Raw genomic sequence first — 9759 nt, 5'->3', positions numbered from 1 at the left:
CTTCATTGTTCCAAGGCCATGAACCGTTTTTGTTAAACTTTATAAAATTATCCAACTACTTACTGTTTTAAGCACTGGATCAATTTTAATCAGGTAAGTGCTGTGCAGCTTGCAAGACCCTGGCTCCTGGCCAGGGACTGAACCAGGGCCAAGGCAGCGAGAGCCCAGAACCCTAACCACTAGGCCACCAGGGGACTCCCTGAGTCATGTGATCCTGATGTGGGTGTTCCTGTTTTACACATGAGTGAACTGGGCACAAGGGTTAATCACATGCCCACAGCCATACAATGAGAAGATAAAAGGAGAATGTGTGCAAAACACTTGTCACAGTCCTCGCCCCCTCGTGGGGGCCAGGCTCAGGTGGTTATTTTCGGAGTTGTGCTGTCACAGGGAGGCAGGTGCTGCTGTGCGTGGGTGTTCACAGAGAGGAAGGTGAGAGCCTGTTGATAACCATTTCCTGGTTTTAAACCTAATGTTGATTTCATTCGGAAGATCTCCTGTGTCTCCCCACTGAGAGTTCCCAGTGCCTTTTCCCTCTGGTCCTTCCATTTCATCCCGAGAAATCATTCCCCAGGCCCAGAGGGGTGAGGCCTTCCCCGAAGTCCCAGTGTTCTAGTCACCATTCCCTCTCCTGCTCGCCAAGCTGTTTCCAACTCTAGACCTTGGGCTCAAGCGGCTCTTCGACAGTGCCAGTTATGTGGCTCCATTACAGACTGCTCATGTTTGCAGCTCGGTCAGTGGGGTGTTACTCCTCACTCTGACATTTGCTGGAAATTTCCCCCAGGGGCCAAGACTGAAATTTGGCTTCCTGAAGCTCCAAGGTTTGGGTGCCAGAAGTAAGCCAGCTGTCGGTTGCTTCTCCATGACCAACACCAGAAGTCCCCCTGGACAGCCCCTGGGTCTTGTTCCAGGAGGGAAGGGGGTTAGTAGAGCTGGGGGAGCCCCATACTCCAAGCTCTCCTCTCTTTCCGGTATAGCTCTGGGGCCAGCCTCTCCTCCACAGATGGGCAGATCTCACAGGCCTTCCGTGACTGAGGCTGCGCTTGGATGTTGGGAATGCTGCTGGTGGAATGTCAGTGAATGGGTCCTTTGAGCCGCCCTCCAGGGCCCGAACTCAGCTTCCCGGAGCTCCTGAATGAACATCTGTTCTGGCTCACTCAAGTCGTAGAAGACCCATTGACCAGGCGGCCCTGTGGTCGCCAGTGGCCACAGGCCCAGTGTGCAGCCCAGCTCTCTGCACTTCTTGTTTAGAGCCTGCAGCGTGTAAGCACAGGCAGCCCCTTGCTCGCACAGCTTTTCTGACCTCACTTGCATTCCTCTGGGGATTCAAGATAAGATGGATACCCCGAGGCCAGCAAGGGCTCTGGAAGGCTAAAGCTGCTCTTGTATTGCTGGTGACCACAGCATCCTCACACCTTGCCAGACTGTGAAACGGGGAGAAATGCTCCTGCTGTGAGATTTCTGGGAAAACAGCCTGGCTCGATGCTCTCAGGCTCACTGACTTTGAAGACTTGCATGAAGAGGGTTCTCTGAGTAGTAGACACTAAGGAATTTCAGTTCCCACCAGCTGCTTGAAATGAAAACCATGTAGCCCATTGGAGGCCACTAATGATTAGACCCATTTCACGTTCTAAAATTAAGTATTAAGGGAATGGGTATAAGAATTGTATTAGAATACTTGAAATATGTGGTACACTGTAATTACACCCATCTTTACGGGTAATATTTCATTTATTCCTATAATGCAGAAATCAGAAAGGCAAAAGAAATATAGCTCATTTAAAAGTCCATGAATTAGCATGTAAGATTTTAAAAAGTTTACTTCTTTAAAAGTGAAATGTAAGTTCTTAAGATTATTAACTACCTGATTTGGGGATTTGATCTTAACTTGTGTATGTTGTTTTATTTTTAAAGTACATATAAGTGAACAGTTCTGGTACCCGAGTCATACAATCCATGATGCAGGACAGGATACACTCTTAATCCTTATCATAGTACAGAGAAGGTACTCAGTTCAGTTCAGTCCAGTCACTCAGTTGTGTCTCTTTGCGACCCCATGGACTGCAGCATTGGAAAAGAGAAGGTACTACAGTTGTCTTAAACTGAGGTCAACTAAACAAGTTGGTGTTTCCTATCTCTGAGCTGTGGTGATGATTAAATTATAGATAGACCTGTGTCCTGGTACAGAGTGAAGGAATACTGCCTCCTCATCACTGAACAATCAGTTCAGTTGCTCAGTCGTGTCTGACTGCAACCCCGTGGACTACAGCAGGCCAGGCTTCCCTATCCATCACCAACTCCTGGAGCTTGCTCAAACTTACCCATTGAGTCTGTGATGCCGTCCAACCATCTCATCCTCTGTCGTCCCCTTCTCCTGCCTTCAATCTTTCCCAGCATCAGGGTCTTTTCTAAGGAGTCAGCTCTTCGCATCAGGTGGCCAAAGTAATGGAGCTTCTGCTTCAGCATCAGTCCTTCCAATGAATATTCAGGACTGATTTCCTTTAGGGTTGACTGGTTTAATCTTGCAGTCCAAGGGACTCTCAAGAATCTTCTCCAACACCACAGTGCAAAACCATCAGTTCTTCATTGCTCAGCCTTCTTTATGGTCCAACCCTCACATTCATACATGACTACTGGAAAAACCATATCTTTGACTAGACAGACCTTTATTGGCAAAGTAATGTCTCTGCTTTTTAATATGCTGTCTATGTTGGTCATAGCTTTTCTTCCAGGGAGCAAGTGTCTTAATTTCATGGCTGCAATCACCATCTACAGTGATTTTATAGTCCAAGAAAATAAAGTCTCACTATTTCCACTGTTTCCCCATCTATTTGCCATAAAGTGTTGGGACCGGATGCCATGATCTTAGTTTTTTGAATGTTGAGTTTTAAGCTAGCTTTTTCACTCTCCTCTTTCACTTTCATTAAGAGGCTCTCTAGTTCCTCTTTGCTTTCTGCCATAAATAAGGGTGGTGTCATCTGTGTATCTAAGGTTATTGATATTTCTCCCAGCAACCTTGATTCCAACTTGTGCTTCATCCAGCCTGGCATTTCGCATGATGTACTCTGCATATAAGTTAAATAAGCAGGGTGACAATATACAGCCTTGTACTCCTTTCCCATTACTGAACAGAAGCTACCAGAAGAGTCATCCACTGGATGGAGGAAGCAAGTGAGCCTGGAGCTGCTCCCATGAGTTCCAGCTTGAGGATGAAGTGGCCATAGGAAGGAGGACAAAGAGAAGGGGGAAACCAGGCTGATGCCCTTGGTGACAACCTCTGAATCACGCTGCTTCTGAGGCTTATATGCAAAGCAGTGACTGTTTTTAAGCTGGGGGGCCCACTGACTGCAGCTTCATGCTAGCCCCATTGGTGTTGTCTGCCAAAACAGTCTCAACTGCTATCCTCAGTGTCGGGAGGAAAGAGCCTCTTGATGAGGGCGAAAGAGGAGGGTGAAAATGCTGGCTTATAGCTCAACATTCAGAAAACTAAGATCATGGCATCCAGTCCCATCAGTTCAGTTCAGTTCAGTCGCTCAGTCGTGTCCGACTCTTTGCGACCCCATGAATCACAGCACGCCAGGCCTCCCTGTCCATCACCAACTCCCGGAGTACACTCAAACTCATGTCCACAGAGTCGGTGATGCCATCCAGCCATCTCATTCTCTGTCGTCCCCTTCTCCTCCTGCCCCCAATCCTCCCCAGCATCAGAGTCTTTTCCAGTGAGTCAACTCTTCGCATGAGGTGGCCAAAGTATTGGAGTTTCAGCTTCAACATCAGTCCTTCCAATGAACACCCAGGATTGATCTCCTTTAGAATAGACTGGTTGGATCTCCTTGCAGTCCAAGGGACTCTCAAGAGTCTTCTCCAGCACCCCAGTTCAAAAGCATCAATTCTTCAGCGATCGGCTTTCTTCACAGTCCAACTCTCACATCCATACATGACCACGGGAAAAACCATAGCCTTGACTAGACGGACCTTTGTTGGCAAAGTAATGTCTCTGCTTTTTAATATACTATCTAGGTTGGTCATAACTTTCCTTCCAAGGAGTAACATCACTTCATGGCAAATAGATGGGGAAACAGTGACAGACTTTATTAACTAAAAAGCTATGGTTTTTCCAGTAGTCCCGTATGGATGTGAGAGTTGGACTATAAAGAAAGCTGAGCGCTGAAGAATTGATGCTTTTGAACTGTGGTGTTGGAGAAGACTCTTGACAGTCCCTTGGACTGCAAGGAGATCCAACCAGTCCATCCTAAAGGAAATCAGTCCTGAATATTCATTGGAAGGACTGATGCTGAAGCTGAAACTCCCAATACTTTGGCCACCTGATGCGAAGAGCTGACTCATTTGAAAAGACCCTGATGCTGGGAAAGATTGAAGCCAGGAGGAGAAGGGGACGATGGAGGATGAGATGGATGGATGGCATCACCGACTTGATGGACATGAGTTTGAGTAAGCTCCCGGAGTTGGTGATGGACAGGGAAACCTGGCATGCTGCAGTCCATGGGTCGCAAAGAGTCGGCACCACTGAGCAACTGAACTGAACCGAAGCGATGAAGAAGCTTTATAGTTTGTTTACTCTTCATAGGCTCCTGGGCACCAGCTATCTACTTTATGAACGTCATCTCTGCTCTCATTATAGATAAAGACTATGATATCTAGACATCTGTTTGCTCCTGGCGAACACTGACATTTCTTGAGCATATTCCAGGATCCAGGACAGGGTGCTGACTGGAGGCCTGTGTCAGGGCCTCATACACTCCTGCTTATGACGCCAGTAAGATGAGACTTGCAGGTTTTCAGCACATTTCTGTAGGTCTGGCTGTGCATCTCCCATCCTTTAAAGACTACAGCAGCCGGTCTACCAGGGTGTTGGACAGTGTTGCCAAAGGCCCCTTATTTTGTGCTCCAGTGAACCACGTGACTGTGCAGGGCATTCCTTTGGACCATCCGTTCGTTCATTTCTGCTTTCTTACTCCACTCCACCATCTTCCGAGCCTGCTTCCCTTTCGGGACCTCTGTGCTTGCTGCATACTGCTCTCCCAGAGCACGGCAGAGAGACTTCCTCATTTCCTTCCGCCTCCACGTCTCCCACCCTTCCCCCAGAGTTACAGAGTAACATCAGATAAAGAGCTCTGGAATCGGAAGTAAAGAACTGTAACATTTATTGAGGATCTACTATATGCGGAAGGCTTCAGAGATGGTCCACCAACTCTTCAACAAGTAATTACTGACATTCCTATTTTTTAGAAGAGGAAACAGGATCTGAGAAGCTAACAATTTTTTTTTTTTTAAATTTTGGCCACAACGCAGGGCATGTGGGATCTTAGTTCCCTGACCAGGGATCAAACCCACCAGCCCCCTGCAATGGAAGTTCAGTCTTAACCATTGGACCACCAGCCAAGTCCCAAGCTAAGCAATTTTGCACGAGAACATCCAGTTACTGAGGGGCACAGCCATGAAGCGAAGTCTCCCAAGCCAAAAATTAGGAAAACTCCCCTGCGGCAGCCACAGACTGTGGTGGGAGACACTCAAGACAATGATGAATTTGCAAGTGTTTGGCAAAGGGGATGCCACCACTCCTGGCTCCCATTGGGTATTTCCATGTGCCAGATGCTTCCACGCACTATCACACTAAAAGTCTCAGGACAACTCCAAGGAGACATTTTTTCATTTATTTACATTTTATAGGTAAGGACATGGGCTCAGAGAGAAGTGATTTGCTCAGGGTCACACAGTGACAGCAGAGATTCGAATCAAGGGTGGTCCTTTTTTTTTTTTTGCTATCCCCATGTGACTTGCGGGATCCCAGTTCCCTGTCCAGGGACGGAACCCGTGCCCTCAGCAATGAAAGTGCCCTCATAACCACTGGAACACCAGGGAACTGCCCTGGATGGTCTTATGTAAGAAAATTAGAAGCTGGAGCCTCAAGGCCTTAACTTGAGATCAACATCTATCCAGTCTCCTAAGGAAGGACACTGGATGCTTCTAACCTGCCCACCCCCACACCCATCCCAAATACCCCTGGAATGAACATCACTGTACAGATGCCTCATAGAGCTGAGCGTGTTTGGGATATGAGTGTAGAACCAGAATTGCAGTCACAGGGCTGTGGATGTTTTGCCAGACCCGGGCTTCACGTTTCCAGGCATGTGACTCTCTCTCCCTTCCTTGGGATAGGCCCTCACCCTCCGGCCAGGTGTGCTCCGCTCTTCCTTGGAGCTGGGACTAAGAGCCCACCACTCGGGAACTGCTAGAGAGGTGGAACACATCCTCCCAGACTGAGAGTTTAAGACCAAAAGAGCATGTGCTCACCCCTGTATCTGTTATTGCCCTGTTTATGGAAAACCAGAAGCCTATGGAATGTCAAGACCGCACAGTGAAGTCTTCAAGAATGTCTGAGCCACATGGCATTAAGGAAACAGCTGGTGAAGTCATGGCTTAAGACCTCCCTTCTTGGGGCTGCTTTGGGCCCCTTAGCAGCCTGTCCCAGGCTCTGCAGCTCAGGCTTGGCTTGGGTCTTCTGGTCCCTTCTCCTCTCTAAGCCTGTCTCCCAATAGGTCTGCAGGGGAGTGTCAGATGACAATATGGTTGTGACTTATGCGCCAGGAAGTACTGGACTGAGGTGAGGAGTTACCATTACAAGTCTACGAGTTGATAATCCCTGGGGTGAGAAGTTGGCTGCCGGCAGCTAAGTCTACATAAATACTATTAGCCTGTGCTTCCCAATAGAAGCTGTTGGTAAGCAGTAGTGGTAGTCGCTCAGTCATGTCTGACTCTTTGCGACCCCATGGACTCTGGCTCGCCAGGCTCCTCTGTCCACGGGATTCTCCAGGCGAGAATATCTGTTGCCAAGAATGCTGTTGGTAAGAGCTAGATTCAAATCCTGGCTCTGCCACAAGCTAGTTCTGAGACTTCAGGCAGCTGACATCACTTCCCTGCACCTCAGTTTCTTTAACTGTAAACTGGGACTAAATAGTCTCTGTTGTTGTTTAGTCGCTAAGTCATGCTGGACTCTTGTGACCCCATGGACTGCAGCCCGTGCATGGAATTTCCCAGGCAGGAATACTGGAGTGGGTTGCCATTTACTTCTCCAGGGAATTTTCGAGACCCAGGGACTGAACTTGAGTCTCCTGCATTAGCAGGCAGATTCTTTACCGCTGACCCACCAGCGAAACCTAAAGATAGTATCTACCTCCTCGCTAAAAGATTGCAAGAGATGGTGCGATGGGGTGACCAATTTGAAAAACAGCTTGCCAGTTCCTCAAAAGGTTAAAGACCCGGCAATCCCCACTCCTAGCTATCTACCCAAGAGAAATGAAAATGCATGAACCCTGAAAACATCTGAGGTGAAAGAAACCAGACACAAGGCCACATGCTGTATGATTCCATTTATATGAAATGTCCAGAAAAAGCAAAAGTATGGAGACAGATTAGTGGTTGCCAGGGACTGGGGGAGGAAGGATGGGGAGTGACTGGTAAGGATAGGAATGAATTTCTTTTTGGAGCGATGAAAACGTTCTAAAATTAGGTTATGGTCGGTGATGGCTGCACAACACCACAAATATACTTAAAACACAATTATATACTTTAAATGGGCGATTTTTATGGTATCTCAACAAGGCTCTTGGAAAAATAAGAGAAAGTAGGTAGAAGTCGTTCAGGGCAGTGAGTGGCTCAATAGTCGTTGGTCATTATTCTTATTAATGGTGGCTCAGATGGTAAAGCGTCTGTCTACAATGGGGGAGGCCCGGGTTCGATCCCTGGGTTGGGAAGATCCGCTGGAGCAGGAAATGGCAACCCACTCCAGTACTATTGCCTGGACAATCCCATGGACAGAGGAGCCTTGTAGGCTACAGTCCATGGGGTCGCAAAGAGTCGGACACGACTGAGCGACTTCACAATAGGCCCCAGAAGCAGTGAGCAGGGAAGGAAAGGGCTGCTGAATTTCTATCTCAGCCTCCCTCTTCAAGCTGCCATGTCCCTGGGCGACTCCCCGAACCCATCCCGAGTCTCCTCAGAGCTACTCATAAATGAACGGGAGAACAATCCTCACCCACGTCCTTAAGGTCTCGCGAGGAGAGGACGAGTATTCCCAGAGGGCGCCCTCGGTCTCTGCCTGCGCGGTGCCGCAGGTATACGCCCGGCAGAGGCTAATCCGGAAAAGCCCTAAAGCTCTTTCAGGTGAGCTCTCGGTGATTGGCAGCTCGGGGGGAGGGCTTCGGGTGACGGCCGCCCCACCCCCTCACGTCGGGCCTGTTGGCGCCAGCCTGGGGGAGGTGGGCGGGCCCTGGGGTCCGCGGCACCCATTGGGCGTTGCGGGGAGGAAGCGCCGGGGAAGTCCTAGGGCCCCGCCCCCGGCTTTGCGGCGACCAATGGGCGCGGCGCGTGGGCGGGGCGTCGGTGGCGTCGGCGGAGGTCGGGCGGCTGAGGCGGCTGAGGTGGCCGCTGAAGCTGAGGCGGCGGGCGCGGCCAGGATGGCGAAGAGCCTCGAAGAGAACGGGCCGCGCGCGCCCGCAGCGGAGGGGAGCCTGTCGGGGACCCGGGAGAGCTTGGCCCCGGGCCCCGACGCCGCAGCCGCCGACGAGCTCAGCTCTTTGGGCTCCGACTCAGAGACCAACGGCTTCGCCGAGCGCCGCATCGACAAGTTCGGCTTCATCGTGGGCTCGCAGGGCGCCGAGGGCGCGTGAGTATCGCTGGGGCTCGGAGCCAGGGGACCAGGGGCAGGACCCGCGGCGGTGCCTCGACGCTGACAGAGCCGCTCTCAGGAAGGACAGACACGTCTCCCTCCAACCGGGAACAACAATCCCTTATCTCCTGTGCCCCACCCGCACCTTCCCCCCCGCCCCCACCCCCGGCGGACTGACCCGCCCCTCGGAAGGGCCTAGAGTGCTGTCCTCACCGGAGCACACAGGTCGACTGATACCTTTCCCAGCCCCAGCGCTGCCACCCTCGCCTTAGGGCTGGGTGGCTCGGCCAGCTCCTGACAGGCATACAGGTGGTCTCCCCTCCCCCAGCAGCGCGGTATTCTCCGTATCCCGCCCCCTATAAGACCCACTGACGTCCTTGTCTCAGCACCCGCCACCGCCACATCAGGGGGACACCTTAGGCCGACTTCAGAGGGACGGGCTGCCCTGCCCCCACCGCGCTCGGGCACAGACTGACCTCCTCTCCAGGCACAGGGACCTCTAGATAGACTGACATGGGTCTATCCCACCTTGGGATAGAGACTCACGTCCCCTCATGGAAGGGACAGAGAGTGCCCCCTCCTCCGCAGAGGCAGGTTTCTCCCTGTCACCAGCAACAGGTGGGCAGGCACTGCCCCTTCCCAGTACCCACAGGGGTACGGTACCTCACCTCCAGGACAGACTGTGAAGCTGGCTTCCTCTCCAAACACAGACTAGGGTGCAGGCAAGGAGACAGCAGAGTCCCCGCTCATAGCACACCTAGATCTCCCACACCCAGGGGCCCCCAGCTGGCAGGCAGAGCAATGTGAGGCAGTGGAGCAGCACCTTCCCTCTAAGCAGGGTGAGCTGAGCAGCCACATTCTGCCCCCAGAGTACTCCCTGAGTCCAGTCCTCACAGGGATCATATGTATGAGTTGGTGATCCCTTTAGGAAAGATGGACTCCAGAGCCCACTCACATCCCAGCTGTCCTGTCACTTGAGACCAGGGTTCTGCACGGAAATGACAAGCCTCCCCTGAGATGTGCCTCCCCTTCAATAGAGAGCACCACACAATCACCTGGGAGAGCCTATA

General features: G+C 51.1%; 1 protein-coding gene across 1 annotated transcript in view; it reads left to right on the top strand.

Annotated features, from left to right (window-relative positions):
* Nucleotides 1–8375: 8375 nt before the first annotated feature.
* TBC1D10A (TBC1 domain family member 10A) overlaps nucleotides 8376–9759 on the top strand; it is a 28930-nt gene continuing 27546 nt past the window's right edge. The window contains exon 1 of the mRNA XM_055404732.2: nucleotides 8376–8686. Within this exon, the coding sequence (XP_055260707.2) occupies nucleotides 8376–8686 (311 nt within the window). The remainder of the gene's footprint in view (nucleotides 8687–9759) is intronic.

Source organism: Moschus berezovskii, chromosome 19 (assembly GCF_049115385.1).
Source record: "Moschus berezovskii isolate FMDL1 chromosome 19, NW_MosBer_1.0, whole genome shotgun sequence".
Classification (NCBI taxonomy): Eukaryota; Metazoa; Chordata; class Mammalia; order Artiodactyla; family Moschidae; genus Moschus; species Moschus berezovskii.
The sequence above is the reverse complement of the archived record's forward strand: the minus strand, read 5'-3'. Positions and strand labels throughout refer to the sequence as shown.